The sequence below is a fragment of the Accipiter gentilis genome, chromosome 8, assembly GCF_929443795.1.
Source record: "Accipiter gentilis chromosome 8, bAccGen1.1, whole genome shotgun sequence".
Classification (NCBI taxonomy): domain Eukaryota; kingdom Metazoa; phylum Chordata; class Aves; order Accipitriformes; family Accipitridae; genus Astur; species Astur gentilis.
Window position 1 is genome coordinate 39,541,901 of NC_064887.1, and position 27,016 is coordinate 39,568,916.

At 39.4% G+C, this 27,016-nt stretch overlaps 1 protein-coding gene across 4 annotated transcripts in view; it reads right to left on the bottom strand.

Annotated features, from left to right (window-relative positions):
- Positions 1-27,016, bottom strand: part of AP3D1 (adaptor related protein complex 3 subunit delta 1) — a 46,990-nt gene that overhangs the window by 2,285 nt on the left and 17,689 nt on the right. For 2 of the 4 annotated variants that reach the window (XM_049808025.1, XM_049808027.1), the window contains exons 5-32: positions 25,280-25,387; positions 24,790-24,919; positions 23,275-23,414; positions 22,929-23,002; positions 21,008-21,057; positions 19,320-19,369; positions 18,851-18,899; positions 17,896-18,041; positions 16,202-16,350; positions 15,880-16,110; positions 14,307-14,538; positions 13,662-13,807; positions 13,385-13,526; positions 12,403-12,474; positions 11,373-11,448; positions 10,348-10,547; positions 9,583-9,656; positions 8,296-8,319; positions 6,985-7,189; positions 6,172-6,234; positions 5,444-5,545; positions 4,770-4,919; positions 4,587-4,634; positions 4,013-4,202; positions 2,801-2,889; positions 1,671-1,756; positions 1,107-1,228; positions 274-353 (exon numbers count right to left, since the gene is read on the bottom strand). In XM_049808025.1, the coding sequence (XP_049663982.1) occupies positions 274-353; positions 1,107-1,228; positions 1,671-1,756; positions 2,801-2,889; positions 4,013-4,202; positions 4,587-4,634; positions 4,770-4,919; positions 5,444-5,545; positions 6,172-6,234; positions 6,985-7,189; positions 8,296-8,319; positions 9,583-9,656; positions 10,348-10,547; positions 11,373-11,448; positions 12,403-12,474; positions 13,385-13,526; positions 13,662-13,807; positions 14,307-14,538; positions 15,880-16,110; positions 16,202-16,350; positions 17,896-18,041; positions 18,851-18,899; positions 19,320-19,369; positions 21,008-21,057; positions 22,929-23,002; positions 23,275-23,414; positions 24,790-24,919; positions 25,280-25,387 (3,228 nt within the window). The other 2 variants (XM_049808026.1, XM_049808028.1) reach the window with 2 other exon arrangements.

Genomic DNA, 27,016 nt, shown 5'->3' on the forward strand with positions numbered 1-27,016 from the left:
CAGGAACAAAGGAGGCTTAGCCAAGAGGTCAGTTTGGGGAAGCCATCAATGCTGCTACTACCCACCAGGTATGCACTGGGCAACAGAAAGCCCATGGGGAGGTACAAGATTGGTAGTAGCACAGTGAAAACAGCTAGATGGGCCAGATGAATTAAATTGCCCATGGTGTCCCTGGATGATTTAGACAGGAATATTTTCCTCTTTCTGTTAAGGCAGAAGGCTACAGATTTAGCTTCTCTCGGGTCTTGTTTCAGAGTGGTACAATGCTCTCACCTTTTTTACCAGTAGGCAGACGTGATGGCCTTGGATAGAACGACTGTACATTGATGCACATGAATCAACGCGTTCCACAACTATAAAGAAAGCAGGAGTTTTCATTTAGCAAGACAACTTTTAATACAAGGTTTGCTTCCCATGAAGAGGAACTACTGCTTTGCCTGGCCTCAAGGAATAGAAGCTTCTACTGAGTGAAGGGAGGAGTAGTCAGGGTTAAGATGATGTATGTGCCTGGCTGCTATCTGGGATATTTCACAATAATGAGGTTAGTCATTTGTCTTTTAAGTAAGCTGCAAATGTTTTGTGGCAAAAACACTGATCAGAAAATACATCTCTTCCCCAGAAATACTGCCAGTGAGGCAACATCTAATGCATACACCAGAGCATGATGAAACAGCCATTTGTTTTGCTTCATCCAGTACTTGTATTTTAATTATTAAGTCCAAACTTGAATAGCTCGTGCTCTCCCTTACTGAAACAAAGCATTGGGGAAGAGGTAGGCTGAAGGACTGAAGATCAAACAAACCCTCCAGAGAACAGTTACAGCCCTAATTATATGCAAGCTGCTCCCGTGATACCTGCCACATGCCTTGCTGGACTGGAGGAAAGCCACAGGGACAGAAGGAGAGTTCATTTTGAAGAACATTGCATGTTTTGAGGATACCAATGTGTTATAAGACTGGAAAAAAACCTCCTCTCCCAAATTTATTTAATCTGGACATCACCTGCTTCTGTCATCGTTGAGGCCATGGAGCGTTGCACTTGCCAGGCACAGCAGAAATTTTAGAATACAGATTTTTGCAGAAGGTTCTGCATCGAGGAAGACTCACCTGAAAAATGATGATGAAAACAGATCTTTGCCAGTAGATGTTGGAAAGAAATGCTAATTCCATCTACTTTAATAGAACTCATGTGCAGATCTCCAGACTCTAGGAGCTTGGCAAAAGCGTCACTGCAAAACAGGAAGGAAAGTAAACACCTGTGCTAGAAATTCAAGTGAAATCTGCCCCATTAGCCCCATGCAGACCTTGAGACAACTTGGGATGCAGAAGTCTAAGTACTACCAAGCTCTAGAAAAATGGGTTTACAACAAATATGGGAACCATACTCCAGACTCCACTGGAGTACCCTGGGACCTCAACCAGAGCTACTTCGACATGACCTCTGCCAGCCTACAGGGCATATAGCTCCCTCTCCAGAATCACTTAAAATATGTCCAGCAACATATTTCAACAGTCAAACATTCCACAAGATAGCTGAACTGTAATCAAAGCAATCACAAGCAGCCAAAGTCAAAAGCATGCTGCGTATCTTGCAGAGATGGCCTGCAGCCAAAGCTTAGCTTCACATGGGCAGCAAAAGCACCAATGTTGTGCTCCCTAAATGGCACTTACCTATAGCAAGGCGTCGTGATCAAGTATGAAGCGCAACTGAAGTGCAATTTGAAATCTAGTTTTTCATGGGTTGAACCTTCATCATTCTGCAACAGGTCAAAGGAAAGGAGATGAATGGGAGCCCCAAGGCAGCAAGAGGAGGCACCACCCCCACCTACCAAACAGGCACCAACTAAGACTTCAGGGCTCAATTCCCTTTGATATACCCTGGCTGGGCCTGATGGATCAGTGTGAGAACAACCGTCGCGCTACAACATCAGGCCACTTACAGAAAAGATTTGGGCAGCTAGGTTGATACATAGACCTAGAGCAGATAAGGGACACAACTGGAGAGATTGAGCTGCATTTTTGATTGCACTCTGCTGAAAGACATTGAGCAGACTGAATTTAAACTAACACTTGGAGATGTGGTTTTACAGTTCACCATTTCCCAAGCAAAATAATAAATTAGTATCTCCCAGATTCTTAGGTACTCAAAATAGGACTAATATACTATCTTCAAGAAACCTTTAAAATAGAGATAATGGCTGACTCAGAAGTAGCCACAACAGTCTCCATTCACTTCCTTCGAGCTGTTCGTGCAGCTGCTTCGTTAATAATTTTACTGAAGTAAGATCAGAAACCCACATAGTCTTATACAGGTCGATACTTATACAACGATGCCTTCAGCTAACCTCACTGTTGTTCTGGGTTTCCATCCTTATTAACTATATCTAATTCTTACTACTATTTTTCCAGCCTTGTACAAGGTAGCCATGTCCAACTGATCTTTGGATAACTGAGATCAGAAGAAACAGACTGAGTTGCATCTCTTGCCAGTTGGTTGACCTCCTCTCCCTGGCAGATGCACCACTGCAGTGATTTTCTAGCTGACGATGTGGCATATGTTTCAGGCTGCATTGCTCACACACTGCCGGGAATGACAATTTAGGACATGCTTACGCAGTATTCAGGACACTCTTTGCACAAGATGTCATGTAAAAACACTTCTCACATCACAGGATGGGCTGGTGCAGCAGAGATGAAATGATGCCTAAAAAAAAGCTCTAAAGCAGTGCTTTCCACCCAAGTCAAGCTCCCTTATGCAGTTCCAAAGGAAGCAGAAGCACAGAGTTTAAAGCTGCACTTACTTTGACTATAAAGGACAGTGTTCCTTTTAACTTCTGAGCCATAACAATACTCTGAAGTGTAAACACAAACTGGGCTTCATTAGAGATTCCTAGCGTGAAGAGAGGAGAGGGAGAAGTCAAGTCAGAAAATGGTTTCCATATCTAAGTAATGGTTAGAATAAACTAATCGGTAGCAGCTAAGCTTTATGCGCTGACTATTTTTGAACCAGGTTTGAAATTTTCTGTGTAGTGGGAAGAGAGTATGCACAATTCCTGTTGTGAATTAACAGTGTTATAGCACTTAGCTCTTGGTTCTTTGAAAAGCAGCTGTGATAGCTGGCATTTGGTGGAGGTTGAGTGAGTGCCTGGGCAAAGTATGTCACAGTGGCAATATATTTAAACTGTTTGTATAGCTGGGAAATATAGAGCCTTCCAAGTAGTTTTCAGAACTAATTCGAATTCTAATGTTTCTATGTTTTTCTTTTAATATACAAGTCTGTGTCAAGAACTGCCTTACACAGAATAAAAAAAAAACCCAAACCCCACTGCTTTTCACAGGGGATCAAAATGCACCCTGAAGCCACTAAATCCCAGAAGACTTGTGTGAGCTGTTTCAGTATTCAAATTAACTCTTTGGTGAAGGAACTGAAATTCAAAGAAGTTTAGTGATTCAACTGTACTATTGTACTATGTATGAAGCCGTTATCGTTCATCTCTGTGTCTAGTATTTCTTAAGAGCTCAGCTCCCCATCCAAATAAGCACATACTTGTCACAAACTTTCACTGCTTATGGCCTCTGCCATTAAAACAGTGAAACAATAGCTCGAGAATAAACCCAGAGCGGATTCTAATGGTTCATGAACCTATAGCTTTGTTTCATTTTAAATCTCATAACAAACTGCTTACAAATTTTGGACTCCTGTAGTTGGCAATGCTGGCACATTCAAAGGTGTGCCAGTCTGCAGTCACCTGAAAAAGGAACTCAGACATTTGGACTCCCAGCCCTACATTATAGGCTTTGCTCTTGCTGTACAGAACCACCTGTGTTTATAGCCATACTGTAAGAATGCTTATCCTCTCCAGTGAATTGTGCGAAAGCCCAGCGAACACCCAGGCAGAGGGACATGTCTTTCCAGAAAACAGCAAGTAGCAAGAAGTTCAAACAATTCTTTCCACAGGAGGGCAGTGCAGGACTAGACATACTCCAAGAACTCTGTGCAAAGCTGCGCATACCAGGCGGGAGCTGGAAGGGCACAGGTATCCCATCATGTACTGATGATCCTTCTGGTCGTAGCATTTTAGTGTTGAGAGAGTCCAGGACATTTAGTTCCATGCTCTTAAGGAAGCTAGTGCTTTTGTTCTCAAAGATAACAGAGACAGTAACTTGACTATCATTCTGGAGGTTTCCTTGAATATCGTAGGTCTACAAAATAAGGGGAGGGGGGAAATCACAGGAGATTCAGAAACTTCAAACACCAGAGCACCAGAACAGAACATAGCATGAGAATAAAGCAAGCTTCAAAATGAAGGTAATTTGGTACAGCTATAGGACAATGAAAAGCACACTGGTGATCAGCTCCATAGTACTGCTAAGCAGTGGGGAAAATATCAACTTGAACCCTCATTAAAAGGGACATGAAAAGGAATGGAAATGGAGCTTTGTTATATTTATACCTCCTGGGATTTAAACAGTTCTTCAGTTAAATGTTGCCTACATAAAGATGCTATACCATCCCCAGGGTATCCCCTCTTTTCTTGGAGAACACAGAAAGAGAAGACATCTGGATTTAAATGCCAAAAATCTCACCATTTTAATATATGGATTTTCGGCAAGAAGGCGGTAACTGGACATAGGCTGAAAAACAAAAAAGAAATCACAGTCGGAATATAACTAATTTCTCTGAAAAGAGCTGTCATTCTCCTTCCTCCCCAAACAGTTTAGCTCCCACCTTTTCCCCAAGGCAAGGGCTGCCAGTGCGCCGCTACTTACTGGTAGTGGTTCATCATCTAGTGTTCCATTCTGCACTGACTCTGTTGTCTCCTCCTCACTGTGATGACTCTTCTTTTTGGATTTCTTTTTATCCTTTGATTTCTCATCTTTCTCTTTCTTGTGCTTTTTCTTCTTATGCTTGGAGGATTTCTACCAAGAAGAAAAAGAAACTATAACAAACCCTTAAAAAACCCCAACATTTCCAGCCATTACATCATGACCCCTCTACCGATCTTTCACCTATTGACTCCCACTCTATGCAGCCTTCTGGATGACCGAACGATTTCCTACTACTGCAGAAACCTGAAACAGAGTCCCCATTCCTTAAACCCCAACAGTAATTCTGTGTTGAGTCCCAGTAAACCCTTGCTCCCCACTCACATGACAATACCTTAACACAAAGCAGCCTGGGATCAGCAGAAGGCCCAATCTCTTCAACTATTTGGAAGCTCAGCTTTAAAACTGCTACCTGACTCCCTGGCTCAAGGAACAAACAAACCTCTTACTATGAAGAGTTTAGAGCTCTGCAAGGGCGTAACGTCCCACTGCTGCCTATTTGCAGGTGGTCACTACGCTGAATAGGATGCTGTTGGTAATTCCTGTGTGCTTGTTTTTAAAGAATACAAGACACTAGGAGAATATGGCTATGGGTGACTGCAATTTAAACCACTTACCTTTCCTTCATCCTCCTCCTCCTCCTCCTCTCGCTCTTCCCTTTCTTCCTTTTTTACCTCTTGAGCTTCAGGCACAACAGACGCACCCACTTCAGGCTCACTCTGAGTGGATTAGCAGAAGGATTATGACACTAACGGAACACAGTTAAAACAACCGAATCCTACGCCAAAAGAAATCTTAACAGTGACACTCCCCCCAACACCAACTTATTTCAAAAATTACATTAGACTAACATGCTATCAAGCCTTTCATTTTATGCCTCTGCAACCCAGCAAATATGACCACCTGAGGACAAGATACAAAAGGTTTCCTCCAAGGAATCCATCCCCTTATCTTCCCTGTCTCTTCCTCTAAAAATCTTCCATCAAAATTCATGAGACTTTTTCTTTCAGACTGTCTCTCTCATGTCTATTAATATTGCTAGTGTCTGGCTCACACTAGGAAATAAAACCATACAATAATATAGTATTAAAACCCACCAATAATATTAAAATCCACCAAGCCTGTAGCAGCATCTGCATTTCTATCCATTCATCTGCAAAGCAGAATGAGCTTGAAACCTCTCATTACAGTGTCTGTAAACTGGGGAGATAAAATGACATTGCTTCACAGCAATAAGTTGAGGAGATGAAGCCTATCTTTCCCTTCTCTCCTGCAGTATGACAAAGCACTCCTATCACAGCTAAGATGCAATAAAAAGTTTCCTGTGATGTGGTAACATGTCTACCTGTGGCTGGGTAGCGGAAGCAGGTGGTGGAGCAGTAGAGAGCCAGAAATCCAAGTCTTCCCCCTGAATTTCAAGAGAAAACAAAACCATTATAGTTGTTTTGATACCATTCTTTAAAAGAAAAAAAAAAAAAAAAAGAAAAATTTTAAATTAAAACCTTAAGTTTTCATGGAAATGCACTGCTCCAGAATGCACACAGACACTGCAATGCATTTAGGAGCAAATAGTTCAAGAAGCTTAACTTCAGCCTTTGAGCACACTTCCAAAACTGGACATAGCTGACAGTTAACTTCCAATTACCTTACACAGCAACAAATCTACAGGCATTCAAAGCCCAATTGCTGCATCTTAGAGGAAAAGGGCATCTCTGCAGAGTGATTAACAAGGATACTTCAAGTCTTCAGAGTAACTGACAACTAATGTCAGGTTTTATAACTGAAAGATTCTGAAGTATATGGAGGACAGGATGTAGAACAAAAGTGAGTTCCAGATATTTTGCTAAAGAGTTCCCCATTCTAAGAACAGACAAAATACCAGTAAACTAAGCTTCCAAATTAGATCTGGAAGATCTGCTGTGTAGGCTGCAGTAAGCTGAATTCTGCTAACTTATGAGGCTAAGTAAATGTTACTTTTATTAACAGAAATCTTTAAATACCTGCTCTTATGGTTGTAAAAATTTAAGGAAGTAAAGGTTGAAAACATTAAGCTGTTTGACTTATCAAATATGATGGTTCCTAAGCAACAAACAAAACACAGCAATAAATATGGCCCATAACAGCAGCTTCTAAAATAATGCAGGTCTTGGAGAATTACCTTTTTTTCTTCTTCCTCCTCTACTACCTTTTTCTCTTTCTCTTTCTTCTTTCCTTTCTCTCTCTCTTTTTCTTTGTGTTTCTTTTCCTTCTTTTTGGGTTTCTTGCTCTTCTTCTCTACTAGGGGAGCTTCTGAGTCTGGTGACTTTAGGGTCTCGACATTTCTGTGTCTCTGCACTGGCAGCTTCTCACTGTCTGCTAAGGGTCTTAAAAATAGAGATACCATTACCCTTCTGCAAACAGTCTCCCTTAGCTCAGACTATCTGCTGGACGTCCAACACAAGGTATGCTTTGTTTTTAAAGAGTTGGGCCCCAAAATCTTAAATCAGCACATACTTCTGTACCTGAAGTTTATTTATGTAACTGCAGGCACTGCCCTCGTGGATTAGAAGTGAACAGAAATGACTTGAAGGTGACAGAGCAAAGCTCTTGCTGATACCTGATCACTCTTAAAAGTGGTAACTACAGACTTGCCGGCTGAGTAACACCTACAGAAAAATACATACACATAGCATTATGCTACATTTCTGTGGAACCACTCTCAAAGGAAGAGCGAAGATGTGAAACAGTAGGAAGCAGTTGCAACAGTGTGGAAATTCAAGCAGTGGAATGATAGCATGGCTCAAACTGCCCTTCAAGGGCATGTTTTTTGTTACCGATCAATAGATTGCCCCAATTGGAAATTATTTTAAGCAATAAATTGTTTCATTCTGGAAGTTTATGCTATGAATCTGTACTCTACCATTCCATTTAAAAAGTTGTGTTTAATTTCAGCTACCTGTTTCAAAAAAGCAAGAGTAGTAGTGCAGATTTACAATGTATCCCAAATCCATTACTTGGGAAAAAACCACCACAGAGATTTCTCCATTCTTGTCAAACACTGTCCAGAAATCAGTGAGAAGTTCACCATTGCCTCTTTTTCTATCTCTACAGCTTTTACTTAACATTAATTTTCATGTTTCAGCAACAAACATCAGTTCAGGAAGATTTCTAATGACCTCACCTGCCTTAATTTTTTTTGTTTATATTTCATGAAGAACCTGACACAATTAATTTTTTACTTTGAAACAGACACTGTAAAGGCAAGATGGACCCCATCTGTTTGAACAGTAAACAGATCTCATCTTTAAGCTATTTCACATATACCTGTACAGGAACAGTGATTGGTACTGAAAGTCAATGGTGAAATAGACTCTCACAAATTTGAGGGTCAACGATTTCAACAGTTTCACCACCCTTCAAGTGTTTACACTGTCCACTGAAATCAACCAACCTGACAAAGGTGGTCAACCACTTAGCAATATATTCTTACCTGGAAGGCTTCCCTGAAACCAGACTGCATGTGAGCGTGACACAGACATAGCAGTGCAAGCACAGAAAGAAAAAGAGAGGACAGAGACATGAGAAAATGTGACAGGAGAGCACACTGGCTCATGTGAAATGGAGAGAGAATGGATGGAAACAATACAAAAGTCCAAAGATGCCTCCTGGAGCACAGCATTCAGAAACTCCTCTCTCTACTCAGTGTTTTCTATGCTGTTGAGGCTTGTCATGCAAATGAGGTCTATAGTCAGAAATTAACTTCCTTTTATGTGTGTCCCCTGCAAACTCAGAGGAACGTGACCAGCTCATGAAAAAAAGGAAGTTTTTCAGAAACTGTTCTTTCACTTTTTAAAAAATGATACATCACTTTTTTGCAAGGTACTGAGGACTGAGGGGCCGAAGCTCTACAGATTTGAGAATTGCAGAGAATGGGACAGACTTTAAAGCTAAGTATCAGAGAGAAAGAGAGAGATACTACACATGCACATGTGTGCCTGCACTGTCTTCAAAACTTTACAGGAGGCATCCAGGGACCATAAATCAGCAATTATTTTTAGCATGGTGATTTTGTTAAAACAGCAACTAAAAAAACCTCCACGTGCAATACTTAACAGCCCACTGCTAATTATCGCGTGGCATGCAGGGATTCAGAGTCTGCTGCACTGCAGCCTGGGGTGCTAGTACTGTAAACAACTCTGGTAGCTGAATGGGAACCAGACTCTGGTCAGAGTTATGATATGCAGTTCACTCCATCATATTAGAACAACATTTTTCAACAGTAGAACCACATTGAATGTCCACAGGGCAATGGGGATGGTACGAACTGGCCGTTACTGGTCAAATGATCACAACGCAGAGCATACAGGCTTGCCATGTGTACAGTGGTTCTGGGATGAACACAGATGAAAGCAGGTCACACTTGGTGCCCATGCATGTTAGATCAGAGATACTGGTACATCTAAAAGCTCAGACTAACTCTCTCATGTCTGATCCCAGCTACACTGCCTGTGCTTTCAGACTCCGTTTGGTCACAGAAAGTGATCCCCCTGCCCCTCCCAAAACCCCCGCTACTTCAGCAGCGTAGCTTTTATCATCTATGCTGCAGTGGGAACCCAAGTCTGGATGATCTTCTAAGGTTACATCCAAGACATGGCAAGAGACTTAGTCTTTTCACCTAGTGGACTAAAGATAGTGCCTTTGCCTGTTTAGTCCCAGACTTACCCTCATGCATTCTGGTTAGCAATTAAGTAAATTCACATACAAAACTGTTACTTACTTATCCAGATCTATATCAAGTGCCTTATATGGATCATTGGGATCTTTGTCATCTTCATCACTGGGCAAAGCATTCTGCGGGAGAGATACAGAGACCATCCACTGAAGAAGCAAATCACAGGCAATTTCAAAACTAAAGCTTTACATCGCCCAAACCAGTTTAAGATTGTTAACCCTGGAATAGGCCAGCTTGCAGTCAGGCACAGTAAGTTATAGGAACAATGTACTTTAATGCAGCATTGAGTTACAAGATTAATTTAGAACAGAAAACCATTCTTCATAAACTGCAGGATTTGAATTGCTGCTGTTCGGTTTTGATTAAAGGAAATTTTAGAAACAAATACAGATTACATCATTAGTATGCACAATTAATTATAATCAGCTGCAAACCTGCTGACTAGACAGCAAGTTAATGTCAAAGTGAAGCAGCAGAGCATAATAAATGAAGTGACTATTTGGACAGCATTACTTTTATAGCAGAGACACATATTGTTTGTTTTGTTTTGTTTTGTTTTTTTTTTTGATAGCTTCAGTGGCAATTTTTGTCTTTTTGTGCACAAAAAGACAATCATTTCTCCCCCTGCAAAGAACAGCCTAGGACCATCTCAGTCAGCCATTTCTTAAACAGCTTTGCAAGAAATCAGAGCTCTTGAACTGCAACAATACAGACTGGCTGGCAATTCTTGGGGAAAAAAAAAAATATTCTCAAGAAGAGCACACAGATAAATCACACAACTCAAACAAACCACCAACCAAAGCAACTGACCTCTGGCATCTCTTCTGTTATGATATCGACATGGTGAGCTGGAGCAATATCCTCCTCACTCTCTGTGTGCAGAGAATTATGGCGATGATGTTTACCTCTCTTCTCCTTTTTCTGTTTTTTCTTTTTCTTATCTTTCTCCAGCTTCTGTTTATGTCTTCGCTCCTCCTCCAGTTTCACATACTGGTCAGACATAGGCATTCCTGTGGAGGAAGCCAAACTGCTTTCCGGCTACAGTCCACATGGACATTGATCACTAAAACAGTATGTTAGGAGTGAACCTTGCTTCTAGCTTCTCAGAATTAGAAGGATCAACACCTCTCTATGCTTCCATACCATCTCACATACAGCCCCCTCTAGCACCAGCTTTGCTACCACACTATCTCTCCAGAAACAGGACAGAGCTCCATCCTGCTCCCTGATTCTTGTCCATGTTAACTGGATTACAAAAAGCATGTAAACATTGATATTAAGTAGAATTGGTGCCATTGCTGTACTCACAACTTTCCACACTTTTCGAAAAAAAAAATTGTTATGTAAGCCTTAAATATTTGCACTTCGAACTCATCACTTGCAGCGTATTGCACTTTATCAACAGCTTTTCAGTGCTATATTAAACCACTCATCATATATATATACAACTACCTTTTGATATTTGAAACAAGATATTAAAATAGTATCTCTACCATTAGACTCCACTTAATGTCTCCTGATCACTTTCATCAGCCCTTTAAGACGTTCCAAAGGTGACTGTTACCTACACAGAACAGTGGTTAGTTTACATGTTACAGACTTGGCTGCACAATATACTTAATCACAGAATTACTTCTAATACTGTCTTGAGAGGAACTGCACTTGGACTGCAAAGTACTATTTTCAAACACACGTAAGTTAAGGAGATATATTTAAGAGTCTAATGAGAGTATGCTCCTTGCCCTTAAAAACCTAAGGAGGAATTCCTAAGAAGGAATTATTACTTTTCCTTAACTGAATTTCTGTAATTAGTTTTGAAGATTAGCTGCACTTACCCGGAACTTTTAAGGGGACAGAAAGGTCGATCTGGACCACGGGTATATGTTCCACACCTGGAGTGTCTTGGTATCGCTGGAAAAATGAAAATTTGTTACATTCTGAGCATTGCCAGATTCAAATCCAAATAAGTGGACACATTGCAAAAACATCAAGCCGTTTAATCCTTTAAGTGAACGTTTTAAAGGATAGGAATGGAATAGCTCAGTACTAAATCCTGCGTGGTAGCGGAGTGTATTTTAAAGCCAGCTGATAACTATTATAAAAGACTCTACTTTTAGCTACAGTTTTTTAACCCTGCTATTGCACTGAGAAGGCTTTTTGCAACTCTCAAGAATTTTTGGTTTGTGTTTTATTGCTAATAACTTGCCACTTCAAAAGATAAATTTTGAGATTTGAGTTGAAGAAAATGGGGCAGTCCTTAGGATATACGGGGAATAAAGCAGGTTCTTTCCCTGAAAAAGGTGTTAAGAGACCACAATGACTTTTCGATGCATAAAACACACTGCATGTTCAAGAGGAGCATGTTCTAGGTTCACTCTCTCTTCACTGCTCTTAAAGTGCCTGGCAATTCTAACCCTTCCATCACCCAGAGCTGGGACAAACTACCTGCACAGGAATTTGTGACGTAAAGGCACAGAGAGGAAGTGTTTCTCCACAGCTTGTAGAGAGTCCTTGCTGAAATATAAACACTACACTTTCCATGAGAAGTTAATCCAGACTCTTCCAAACTACTGTGTAATGGTAGTTGTGATAATCAACGCTTCCTTATTCCTAAAATGGAGGTCCACCAGAGATTCACAGAAAGCTGGCTGCTCTACAAGTAGGTCACTTGTGAGTTTCTCAACACAAACAAGGCTTATAAAAATAGTTGCAGGCAGCCACTTCAGTCAGCACACTAGTAAGTGATCAAAACTGCAGTGGAAATAATCAGAATGGCCCAGAGGGAAGCTGCAGCTCTGACATTCAGGAGGTCTTCACACAATTATATGAGAGGCCAGCAAGATATTTTAATTCAGACTCACTCACCTTCTGTGGGGAAGGAGAGCTTTTAATATAAAACGGGTTGTTTGCCTGTTCTTGTTTCCGGGCTTCTCGACGCTAAAAGTGAAAGAGTATTTGTCATTAGAATGATTGCTTATAAGCAGAGAGAGATAAAAGGCAAAGGACAAAATGCAATCTCCCTGAATTTTTGGAAAAATACATAACTACTTGCAAAAAGACTACAGCAAAGTAGCTAGCATATGATAAACCAGTTTTGAGTTACAAGGCATAGTAGGATGTAACTACAAGTACTGTTACTACTATAACTAATATTCCTTAGAAAACCCATTCTTTGCTTTTTAATTGTAGACTAGAGATAGTAACTTCCTGAAGACCAGATTTTGATGGCAATTCAAATATTTCTATTTTCGTCTTTGCAAAGAGAAGTGAAGATTCTTATCAATAAAAAAAATTTTCTATGAAAACAAAAAGGTCAGAAACAGGAAAGGTGGTATCTACTACTGAGAAAAGTCACATTACAGCAGTTCATAGAAGCTGCTGAAGTCCATGAGTGAAGATGCTGCTGCTTTTTCTGCTGATACAGAGCACACAGAATAACAGAAGTATACCAATGGAGGAGGTGTGTAAAAAACCACGTAGCTGCAGAGCCCAGCACAAGTGTCCATCCTCAAGACCACACACCACGGTTTACAGGTTAGATTTTTGCAAGAACTCAAAACTCCTAACAAGGGCCATGTTTTTATAATATCTTGCTTCCCTTTGGACAAGATAGGCAAGCTAGACTTCCAAGAGAACTTTATATTGGATGTATTCAAAAATGCCTAAAAAATACATATATTCAAATACATATATTTTGTTCACATCGAATAATCAGATTTCCCGAGCTGTAGAGAGCAGAATGGCTCCCTGGCTAGACAGGGAATCCACAACAGCTCCAACTGCTTTAGTAGCACTTACAACATTACTACTGAATTATGTAGGGAAAAGCACTTTAACATTCACTCACTCTGGCCAGTTCCTCTTCATCTATTTCTGGCTGTCTATGTCTGGAATGCCTTTGTTCCTCATCATGAAAAATTGTTTTAGGCTTTTCATCTTCAGACTCACTGTCTGATGGAGGTTCATTGATCCAGGCATCAAGGTCCAAGCTGGTAAGAATTGAGTAAACAAACAGCTTGACTCAGTATCCCTGAATATTTCAGTGCTTCTCATCATATGCTTAGCTTTACTTTTTAAGAGTTTAAAAGTTTAAATAAGTCTTTGGGAGAGAGAAGGAACCTTACCCCTCTGGAACTGGTACTTTCTTCTGTGCTTTAGGAGCCACAGGGTTCAGCTCACCAGCAAACAGGGCTATCACTTCCTCTGCTACAGGTACTTCTTTTATTTGTAGCTTCTGAATATATTTTATTAGTTGCAAGATGCAAGAAGCCTAAAAACAAATGCAGAAGTACTTTCAGAATTAATATTAACAAACTGAACCAAAAAAAATCAACTGATGAAAGTCAGCAGAAGATAACTGTTCTACTCCATTAAGGGAATTAAGAGAAGCAACATAAACTGCAGGTTTAGAGCAAATGTAAAAAAAATTTCCACGTTAACCCTCTCTTCTAGTTGTGTCCTTTTTGTGCCCTTATGTGGTGCATAATTTCAAAATTAAATTGTTTTGAGTTAAATTCTTGCAAGCAGTCTTCAGAGGTGGTATCAAACTGGAATAAGATCTGGGCTCTGACATTTAATGTCACCACTCTTCCCACTCTAGTTCTAGAGCTTCTCTTTCACTGAGATACACAAAGCACAGAATAAACTCACCACTCCATTGATAACAATGGCTTATATAAAACGTGCATGTCCACAGAAAATTACATATATGCTCCAATACAAATGAGAGACTTTGTATGATAAATTCCAAAGTAATTTTGTTCTCTTACCCTCTCCTGAACTTCTAGATCGGCACTCTGTACAAACTGAGGTAAACGCTCAATCATCAGCTGTGTAATTTCCTGAGCTCCTTCCTTTTCCCCAGATCGCTCTTTCTGCTGTAGGATGGATGCGTAGAGCTTCACCATATTCTGGACATAAACCGCCTGGATGTGGCCTGGTAGAGTTGTAACTTTAGGCCTCAACATTGCTTCTAAAGTTTGGTTTGCTTCCTCAAGGTGTCTATAAAGACAGAGTGGACAGACGAAAGACAGCAATTGAGAAATTTCAACATGTCATCAGTCTTCATGGAGAAGACCTTTTCAAAAACCCCAGCTGCAGTACAAAGTACTACAGAAAGACAGGACAGACTACAAATACATGATCATTTGCTGTGTATTTCCCCTTCCAAATTACAGTAGTAACATGGCCCAGAAGAATTTACAGAAGGGGAGGGACACCTCAGTTTCCACCTTTACAAGTTCAGCGTTCTCTCCATTAACTAAGCACTGCACTTTTAAGTGCCAACTCCATTGACAGGCTGGATCTAGCAGCGCAGCTACCTTCCTGCCACTCTGTACTTCACCACTTACATCAATGAGGTTGTATTTCCAATCATTTACTGAAAAATAAAATCTAGTAGGCAATGCTTAATACACAGAAAAGAATGCAGATCATAGCACTTGTTTTCATAAATCTCATGCCCTTATTCAGAATTGTCTGCTCACAACTAAATGGAAGATGCACAAAAAAGTTACCGGTCCATTACAAATGGAAAGCTAAAGTTCTTCCAAAGTAAAAATGTGATCAGACTAAAAAAAGGAGAGTGTATTCTCTTGCTTCTTAATCTACAAGTTTTCTTTGAAGAACTTTTCTAGTTAGATGAAGATGTCAGCTGTATGAATGTTCCCTAAAAGTATCACACCTACTATGTGAATTTAAACTGGAACCAGTGTTCAGAGTGGCAATTACAAGAAGAGATATCAAATCAGAGATAAAAGGAGCCTACAGTATCATGGTCTGTCCAGCTTACCAAAATCACAAGAGACAAAACCATCTATTTAAGCTAAAAGACAATGTTGGCACAAGAACATTGAAAATCGTGCTCCTGTGGGTACAGAGGAGTTTTGAGCAAAAAATAAGATGACTTCCAATTCTCAGGAAGATTAGGTTCTGCAAAAATCTTTCAACAAGGGCAAAACAGAGAGGAGAGCAAAACCTAATTCAGTCAAACATGGTGATTGGACATTTTCCTTATGATAAAAGTGGGGTTAGACCTTAACGATTAAGGACTTCCTTCAATGTCTTAAGATCTTACAGCTTATACCCTCAACTATGCCTTCCTGCATGAGTGGGCAGGACTAGGGAGACAAGAAAAAAGACCAGATATTCAAAATGAAGTATCCATCTTGGCTAGAAACAACTAAGGAGTGTATTGGGTGAGGGATTGGGAAAGAAGCAATCGTTTTGTTAGCTTTAGGGTGCATATTTTGACCTATCCTTCTCAAAAGTATGTTTCAGTGACTGCAATCTTTGTCCGAAAGAAACCGCTCAAAGCGTATTGGGCTTTCTGTTTGCACTTACTCAGAGAACTCCCCACATATCCAAGCAGCAGCATAAAGCACCTCACAGATCCCATTTCTCTGGGTGTTGCTGGCTATGAGATGAGCATTGTCCAGAAGCATGGCCATTTGAGAAACTGCAAATTTACGAATAGCTTTAACTCTGATAGCTACATCTAACATCTGAGCTGCTATAAGATGCCCATGCCGCGTGCCTTCCAATCGGGTCAGCTCCACCAAGATGCTTATGTACCTACAAAATTGAAAGGGATGCAATTTTGTCAGTAGACAATCATGCATTACCATTGCTGATGATCTCAAAGTTGACACATAAAAACACTGACCATTCAAAGTTTGTGATATATTGATAATTGGACTGACTACAAATATCTATGATTTTGGTCAGCAGCTCATCCCGGTATGTCGTCCCTTCTGCTTTATCCACGTGAATCATCAGTTTCTTCACTATCTCCATCAAGTTCTTCTTCGATACCTGTTAAAGAGTTATTGAAGGGTTGAACCACAACTAAGCCATTTCCCATACTGTCAAGTCTTCCTAATTCCATTAAAGCAGCTGCTAGCTCTTTGATAGACCTGTGTTGTGTTAACAAATGAGTACCCCTAACTTTGGTCACAGTCAAAAAAGGAACCCGATTATTTCTTTTTAATGTTGTTGTTAAAGCAGAGCCAGCACAAATATACAAGACCATACTGTGGGAGAGCTGAGAATCAGAATGACTAGCAGCAACACAGAAATCCAGGAGAAAATGGTTCTTCTACTTCTGCCAGATTAGCAAATTTAATAGTTTAAAACATTTTTGCTTCTAAACTAAACAAATTTAAGAGTCATTAATATCCAATGGAATTCTAGCATTTCAAAACATAGCTGTATTAGCTTGCTCTGGAAACCTATTTGTCTAAAGTGACAAAATATTCAGTAAATATCACCAGCTGTTGTGACTCGCTGCTTCCAGCTATGAAGTCTCAATAGGTACATGTTAAAGACATCACTAACAAAAATGTACGTAATAGTATTTCTACAATCATTCATTATATAGCACTCTTCCTCAGAGGCAGGGTTGAGCAAAATCATACACTCTTTTTCCTAGGTTATCTTTTGACTAAAGACATAACAAGCAGGATTTAACCTACAGGAACTAAGAACGAACTCCAATTCTCTTTGCAACAACATTAAAATCACTGTCCTGATCAAAGGTTATTGAAGTTATTCTCACCTCACGAGGAGTACCAGACAAAAGGTGCCCCTTCTTACTTTTCACTTTCTCCTCTAAAATAGGAAGCTACGAGACCTATCTATCACAATCCCTTTGTGCACGTGGGAAGGGGCAGCACAGACTCTTGAGAGAAAGGCACTTTACTATATAAATCATAACCACAGTCCTTTTGGAGATCAAATGTTGTCACTACAAGATTGCCCCTGTAGCCTATGCACATTCTATAAACAGCCCTGCACAGCTGCAGAATGCACGCACAGGACTGGTGACACACAGGAGAACAACAGAATGAGATTCTGTACACGTCATTAAAAGGTGTAACAAAGTTTACAGCGACAGGCAAATTCGACGATAAAGCAGCTTAAAGCTGCATTCTCCTGTGGTTTCAGAGTGCTCCAGACTGTTTCTCAGACTGCATAACTTAGGTCAACCTGAGCTACAGTGTGCTACAACATGGGCTGCAACCTAGAACAGCACAGACCTATCCCAGTATGCCTGTGGTCCACTTCATACCTAGACAAAGGACAGAAAGAGCAGCTAAGGCTTAGGCATTAGAAAAACAGCCTTCTGGGTAACTTCCACAGCGCCTGAACTCAGAAACTCTTTCCAGTCTGAATCAAAGTTTTTAAAGCCCTTTCATGCTGTGCCAGATGTTTTATTTGTCCAAGTGCCAGAAAAGATATGGGAGTTATTATCACAAGACTGCTGGGGAGAGAAGAGAAAGTTGCATGTTTTTCTTAAACATCAGCCTCCTAAAGGGTCACGGGGTCTGGAGAGGAAAGGAAATACATGTAGAAACATACCATGCCATACAGGAGATCTAAAGCTCTGAGTCGGATAGACTCATCTTTGTCATCCAAACACTGGAGAATGAGATCCTTGTGAGATTGAACTGATTTAGGATGAGTTTTCAGGATTTTGGACATAGCTAACAGTCCCAGGTATTTCACTGTGAAAAACAAAATGAAACTTCTTTCCAAATATAGAAACACTGTTTTGTGTTGAACATGAAATCTCAATACCAAGTGCTTCTACTGAAAGCAACTTTAATACACTTGAATAAAAATCTGTGATGAGGAAAAGCATTTTTGAGAAACAGTGCATCACAGATTACAGCCTTTAATTTTGTAATCCCATATATAGGCATGGACTCACATATATAATCTTCATCACAGTCTTCTTGCACCTCAAATTTTATCATTGGTTCAAAAACATGTATTTAATATATAGAAACTATGGGGTTTGAGAACAGGCACCCTTGGATGAATGCAGATTTAAAAGCACTGATGATTGGTGTATTAAGTAGGAGCCCCCTTCTCAATGGGAAAAAATCAGATGGCAGGAAAAGGGTTTGCACAAAAAAGGATTTCTCAGTATTCTTTGTAGTTACTAAAATAAGTAAGCATTCTTGCATTTTACTATTACACTTACACTGTTGAACATCCCTCACTACTTTCCAAGCAGCAAGTTTATAAAAAGGGAAAACCCAGAGCATGAAAGAGAACTGGTTTAGATTTACAAGATCACAAAGAGCAGTAATAATTCATCTCATTTGTTTTAAAAAAGATCATTATAAAGAAGTGCTTGCTATGGAAAATTACTTCTGCATTAAAAATCCCAGCAATTGTTTACAACGTACCAGGCACTACAATACTGAACAAGCTGTTTGAAGAAACAGCTCATTGCTATACGACTGCTGCAATTTCTCCCCAGTGGCTGGTTGCTAAAAGCTTCCATGAAGACAAGCAACATACTTACAGTTCTGGTCAGAATCTTCTATCAATATTCTTAACTTCTGAACACAAAGCTGGAAAAAAGACACATCATGCTTATTACAAGCCCTAAAAGTCTTAAATTAACTTAACTCTTCATAAAGTTTACTACACAAGGAAGCATTATGACCAAGACCCAGGGTCTCTAGGTAAGAAGGTCTTGTTGCATTAACAGATTTCAAAACAAGAAGAACCTCTGTATGATTGTATTGATAGCAGCTGAATAAGACAAGTTAGGAAAACTCTAAATGAGAAGAGTCTGCATTTTAGAGCAAAGGAAATAAGAGAATTTATATAGGAAATGCTTCAGTCTGTAGGATTCCACCTGAGTGAGTGTGCTTCAGGGAGCTATTGCTTTAACTTTTGGCAGAGGAACACAATCCAATTTCTCCATGGCACTTAGTATTACACAGTGGAGCAGATCAAATAACCCCCACCAAAACCCAGTGTTGTACCTGGATGCTAGCGCTGTGATTAGGCATCCCGGAGGACAGGGAGATCAAAACTGCAATTATACAAGCACAAATTTCAGTTAGCATTTCTGTGTTCTGAATGAATGCAACAACACAACACCTAAAGGTCAACAGCTAGCTCAGCTCACAAGGCAAGATACCAGTTTATTTTGTTTGTCTGTTTGCTTGGACTTTTGGGGGGCCTGGGGAGAGGAGAGAAGGTTGTGACACAAACTATAGTTTCATATACATTAACAGCAGTAATAGCAAGGCAGGAAAAAAAAAAGTGTAAAGGTAGGAACTGCTGGGTCAAAGCTGCTTTTCATTATGCTTTGCTCTCATTAAGGTTTACTGATCTCATGTAGCAGTCAAGACTGTAAATATGTCATCAGCTACTGTATAGCTGAATTTTTAAGTGTGCACTTCCCTAATGTAACGAGACACAGCAACGGATCCTAGAGTTTAATGTAATTACATTGAAGCTTTAATCAAGCCAGCAAGAGCCTCGAGGCACAAATTAGGTCCCATTGTTGATTCTATTGGACATTCGTACAGCTCTGACAGCATGCAACCCCAAAGCAGAAGAGGCGGTGTTACCTTGTTAACTGCTGCTGTCATATAGCACATCCATGCCAACACCAAATCTTACTGAGCAAGTCACACACGCTGACTTTAGTGACCAGTAAGTATAGCGGCATTTTGCTCTCCATAATCCTGCACAGCTACATTTCAGAGAAGGCGTGTTGGATGCTATCATTTTGGGTCATGCAAAGAACTGGCAGGTGCAAGGTACTGCTCTAACGCAGGCACACAGCTTCACATCTCTTTCTGAATTTGACTTTTACATTACAGTCCCTGAGGTGTCCTGTGTGTGTGAATTTCTCTTTGACCCACAGAATTATCCTACTGTATCTCAGTGAAGCACACTCTCATTCACAATGGAATTAACATCCATGTTATTTTTTCCCCCCCATCATAATGTCATTTCACATTTCCCTGAAGGAACAAACAAATACAATGAGAGTGACAGACCATCCCTTCCTCTTTGAACTGCCCCAGTACAGCAAGTTCCTGCACCATTATCCAAAATACCCACAAGAGACAGACTTATGGCCAAACTGTGGATGTCAATAACCCTCTACTTCTACACGATTGCAAAAGCACCAAGTCTGAGCTGGAATACTGTGTTACCCCTTTTCGGCTTTGTTTCTCTCTCCATCCCTCTTACGCAGTTCACATCCCTTCCCCAGAAAGTGAAACTATAAATCAATGATTCCAAATAGCTCCTTTAAGGAATTAGACTGGGTTTTTAAGCTGTGAAATTGTAGAATTAAAAAAATACGTCTGCTCCTTCATCACATGAGAAAACTTCGTCAAAGTTTGCATGAGGCTTCAGTCTTTTTAAAATTCTATTGCAGCTGGTGTATTTCGTGGTTCTAGCAACATTTAGGAGCTTGCGTATAATCACTAATTGTTCATACTTCATTTCAGCCTTTAGCAAATATGACATAGCTGTAGTAACTTAGCAACAAAGGATTTAAGTTACAGTTACACGATAACACAAATCAAAGTTTGCCAGGTGACTTATTTCAGTTATAAAATACATTAAGTTAAAAAAAGGTTTACAGATGGTGTTAATTGATGACAAAGTTCATCATGTATTTTTCTAGGTTACAAATTTCAGTTCTCACCTGCTATTACTGTGTTCACACATTCATATAAGAGAGACATGGCTGAGGTGCTGAAACAGAAATCAAGTATTTTAAATACAGAATAAAACCGGCACATTTTGAAGAGTTGTCAGCAATATCCTGGAGCTAGTTAACACCTTTAATCACACAAGAAATTGCCAGTATTCTGTTCCATATACCTTCAAACTAGATGAAATTATTCTCACTTTAAAACTGTTGGGGGAAGAAGGGCTACTGAATGTTTAACAACAACAACAACAAAATCTCCTTGGAGAAGCAGCAAGTAACAGCACTGTAACACAAGGAATAAGGAAGGAAGCAGTTACTCAAACCCTCAGTTCCAGTTACAGAGCACTGAAGCAATCTTGTCCAAGGATCAAATTAAATCCTCTGCCAAGGTCAAAAATTCACGATAAGGCAGGCAGATGGAGAACCTCAAGTCTCTCTCTCCAAAGAGAATGAGTCACGCACAGACAGCAGACTCTTCCGGCATGCAGGTACCTACTTGCTCATCACTAAGAGAACAACCCATTTTCAAGTCTGATTTCCCCCAAATCTTAAATTCAAGACAACTTTTGCCAGTTGAACATACATACAGTGCAATTCTGAAGATTTCAAAGGTACTTACAAATCCTGATCTACACAAGAGGGAAACACAGCAAACCTCACAAGTAACAAAGGAACAGACTCCAGAAGCAAGGTCTGCAAAGGTAATGAGCAAACAACTCTGGAGGCAGCAGTCAGAAGCGATACCGTGAAGGTCACTCAGCACACCATATACGTGACTCTAGTATGCTCAGAACCAAGACAATAATTTTTGCTCCCTATGCACTTCGTGGTGGATGGCAGGGTGGTTTGCCTTATGCGTAAGTGATATGAGCACCAAAATGACTGATTGGAGATTAAACACAACAGGATTAAGTCCTCACAAATAACAAAATGACTAATGTGGGAGTTGGGGAGAGGAGATAGCGGCAGGATTGAAGACATACTATCCATCTTCCTGCTTTTTCTGGCGAAGTAGTGTTTCTGGTGAATTTGTATCTATTTGTCACTGCTGCAAAAACCCTCTTCGGGTATTTGCATGCAAGGCTGCTGGCTGGTCTGCTCTGAAGCAGCCTTAAAGGTATACTAGGAGGACGAACAGAAATTGTTTGGCTAGAGCTGCTCTCATGGCTACACAGGTATCTGTTTAAAATGTGCTCATTCCCATCTATCTTCTTGCTCTGCCACGTGAACAGAAACAGACCTTTTAATTTAACAACTCATGCATCAAATCACACTTTCTTTTCCTAACTGGGAAAATACATGTATTCCCTCCAAGAAATCTACTTTCTGATTTCAGTTCCAAATTAGATCCAAAACAACACAACAAACCAGCTTTAATATGGGACATAGAAATATCTTCAAATCTATCTAATCTATATTTAGGACATATATGAAAGGAACCTCTTGCAAAATGTGTCTGGCCTGACAAAGGCATGAGAAAGAAATTTAATATACTCCTTGTCATGCTGCTTTGGTGGGTAAGGCACTTCCAAAAAAAATCAAGAACCAAATGTGTGTAGGTGAACAGAAGAGGGAGATACACAGCTGAGACTCTTTTAAGCTACAGTTTTTATGTATTCTCCATAGACATCTCTGTCTTAAAATGAAGTGAAAGGAAAGCAAATTGCTCCAATTTTCACGCATGCTTTGGAGAAATTCATGTTGACATTCAGACAGCTAAAGACTCTCCTTTAAGGTATTTTATCTCACTCAGTTTTTTCAGAAATAGTCCTGATGTAATTATCTTTTGATACTTGAAGCAAATATATTGAGACTCAAGAAAAAGTTCAGAAATGCACCCACAGACCTAGCTACTGACCTAAGAGCCACTTCACCAACCCTGAATGGACAAAGTAACATTTGTCATACATACCTATGGATGAGGTTGGTCAGAGGCTCAATCAGTTTCTTTCCCAGCCTAGGTTCTAATGGAGTAAGAGCACCAAACTATTAAAAAAGAAGTGCAGACAAGAAAGTGATTTAATAGATGCTTTTCAACACTATAAAAACATGATTTAAATTGTAGATCACTATATTTAAAACAAACTATATTAAAATATTTTTCTCTTTGGTTATGTTCACAAACACTAGAAGATATTCCTGGTTTCTTTTTATTTGAATTCAATGGTAACTATACTTCCAAGCAAGAAATCTATTTTTGCATTCAAGGTAATCTAATGAGAACCCAAATGCTGTAAACATAAATCCAGAATACTTGCCAGTTTTATAATTTTAATGAGAACCCAATTATTGGTTGACGACGTCATCAACTTGAAAAAGAGTGGAGCAAGGGAAAGGTAGTTTTTGGGATTGCGTCGAGCCAGCTCACAAATAACATTTACTGCAGCAGACTGCACACCTGGGAAAAAGAAGTGGGAAAAGCAGAAATCTCATCAACACCTTAATTGTAATTGAAGTTTCTGGTGCAGAACCCCCAGAACAAAAGCAGCTGAAGATTCAGACTTGTGTGTCCAAAAGGAATGGTTCAGCCTCATTACCCACCATGAGGTAGTGAACTAAATACAAGAATGCAAAAACAAACTGAGAAATTATTTTATTTAATTTTGGCTATTTTTCTAATATATCAGCAAGCTGGGTATCTGCTTTGGGTCCGGTATTAGAAAGAACAGAACACTGCTAGCCTCCTTCCCCCTTTACTGTGGATAGCTTGTTTGTGGGACACAGACATCATAATAATCAATAATCCTACCTACCATAAAGTTTCCAAACACTCTTGCTTCTTTAAAATGTATTATTTAGACATGTTTAAATACAACACAAAAATAACGAATCCTTAAACAATCTGACTGGACAAAATTAATTCCCTTCTAATTGCTCAGCCTCTACCTTGATCGTTCTCAGTTTGGAATCTTTTAATCTAGATAGTCTGGGTATTCTATGGAGAAACGGACTGCTCTCTACTAAAGTGTTATAGGCATTTTCTTCCTTTGTTCGCAGGTGAGGGGGGGTGTGTGTATTTTGGTTTCCTTAAAAACATTGTCCCTAGAAGATGCATCTTACATGCCCACACCAAATTAGTCCACTACATGCAATTAAATTTCTCCCTCTAAACAGTCATGCAAATCAACTGGAGATCACTGCATGCAGAATTCTTGAAACAAGTGTACGGCATTTTGGTGCAGTGAGGGAAGACCAGCACCTTCCGGGAAGACTGAGTAGAAGTGTGAATATGATACAGAGCAATTGCAAATTTCCTGTGCTGCAGCTGAATTGCACTGCCACAGTACTGAAGGGTCCAAACAGCAGTTGAGACTCGAAGTTTAAATTTAAAAAATAGAAAAAAAAAATATACTAAGCGATGTGAAATTATTTTAAGTACATCCATTGGAAGCCAACAGCTGCAGCTTTGTAAGAGAGCACAGGAAACAACAACAAAAATCTAAACCCTGAAATCAACTGAAACATTTTCAGTAGCCAAGTTAAGCAAGCAACAACCAGGAATCATTAAGTAGCTTTGTCCCATTAAGGTTTAATCTATTGATATAGTTTCAATAGCTTTGGGTTTGAAGTAAGAATTGGACATTTTAAAGAATGTATTTTTAATATGGCAACATCTGTCAAAACTCTCATATGCTCATCTACATATTAAACAGGTGAATCAGTACCCAAAAGATGATTACAGCATTTTTTCATTAAATCTTCTCTCCACAAGCTCTAAATGCATGTATACCTAGATGTTTTGGAGCAGAAGTACTTCACTAAAATCCACTCACCGGGATCTGGATCTTCAAGTTTCTCTTTAAGGCGAGGAAATGCGGGACGGAGGGACTCTGGGTATTTCAAAAAAACTTTGTACATGATTAACACTGCCTTCTTCCTGATATAAGGCTTAGTATGAGACATCTGTTAATGAAACAATTGCAATCAGGCTCTTAGCAAATTTGTGTTTCCAGAGTTTATTCTGAAGGTCCTTATATCCACACTACTATCTCAAAATTTCTTTCTGGGAGACTCAACTACTTCTTAAAAACTCAGCTTTGAGAGAAGAGCAAAATACTGTCATTTATCACCAAAACTAACAGAAATATTCAAGGTAATCCTCTTGAGCTAACCAAGGTCTCTAGAAGCTCCCCAAAAACCCCGCAAGAACAAAGTGTCAGTTTTCATATGTAACAGTTCTAAATTTAATAGATATTTACCAGATTTGAACAATTTAACATTCTTTAATTACAGGAAAAAGTTATTTCAATCTTATCAACTCACCAGTGTCATGATGTCATTTGCCAAGTCCCTGGCAAGATCTGGAGTAACAAAACAGGACAAGCCAGTCAGTGCAACTCCAGTATCATATTGGTTAGGGCTACTCAGGTCCTAAAAAAGGAAAAACAGGCTCAAAAATTTAAGATCATACAGGATGTTGAGAAACAATTTTCTCAGACCACTTTTATTCACTCAACACACATGAAGCAGAGCTTCTACTTCATGGGAGTATTTATATTAACTATTAACAGGAATGTCCTCCAACACCTGCTAAAGTACAGCTACCCTGGGGTTTAATACTGGGCATGAGGAATCATAATTAAACAATAGATGGATGGCTGCAACATAAAACCAATTAGAGATATCGTACCTTGGGGGTATTTTAGGAACAGCAAAAAATTTTCCAAAACTCATGACATGATTGCAAATATGTTTAAAAATCCTTAAAAACTGGTATTAAATGCTAACACTGCTAAGTCAAAGCCCAACTGTCATCAACTTCACTGGGAACAGGCACTCTTGTGCTGTTAAGTGACACTTAAGTTAAGTGTCCTAGCTTAATCTAATAGAGAAATGAGATTACTTTCCTTCCAAGCTGCTGGCAACACCATAACTTTTGGTCCATAAAGATGTAACACAAGCTAGGGTGTAGAATACATTTCATTGGTCACGTTTCTTTGGACTTATTTGTAGTTAGTATCCTACATAGTCTTTCAAGTATTTCTGAGCTTCAGACTCTTAACAATATTAATATCCATATCCGAGCATGTTCAAGTATAGATTATAAAACCAAACTTCATTGAATACAGAGCATCACAGGATCACTCCTTAACTGCAGTTATTTGGAAACAAAAATACGAAGTGATCTGCACAGAGCATTCCCACATGAACTACCAGAATTAACTGTCCAGATTCACGTGTACAGGGAGGCTGCTTTAGGAGAGCTAAACATAGCCAGGCCTTCAGGGTTCTGCGCCACTTGCATCTCATTTTAAAACCTTTTGCAGGTGGTAGGAAATTAGATTCTACTTTAAGAATAATGAAATGTACTTCTTAAGGAGCAAAAAAACTTTGCAATCCATTCTGGTTTTAATGTATTTTGATGATAAACCCTTAAAATACAAAGTTGCTAGATCAATGAAACATGAAAAAGCACCTTTATTTATGCCTTTAAGTAAAAAGTCGGGCACATAAAGAAAATAATAGCTTAGTAAGTGACTGGAAGTCAGTATAAGATCTCCATAATAAAGAAAATGGATGGACATCATTAAAAATATGCACTTGTCAGAGCAGAACAGTTTAAAAGATAAAGGGAAAAGCACTAGGTCTTTAGGAAAGATGCTGGATAACATCCCACTGATCTTTTTTAAGCAAGTAAAAGTCATTTTAGCTACTCAGATGGTAAAAATGTAGGCACATCTTGTACTGGATCAGTTAAGTTTTAAAGCAGTGATACTTTAAAAAAATTGAACTTAAGAGCTTTAAAAATATATCTGTAAGCTGAAGAATAGGAAAATAACCCTGCAACCCAATAACTCTGAAAAAATCCAAGTGATAAAGCCCCATGAAAATGAATACAGCACACTTTGGTACATTAATACAGAAGACAACTTTACATACACCCTTCATCATTTTTACACACAATTATACCAAACAAGTCAAAAGCCTGTTATTACCAGAAGAAAACAGGCCCTCACAAACAGAAACTTTGTGGAGCCAGGTGACTGGTCACTTTACCTC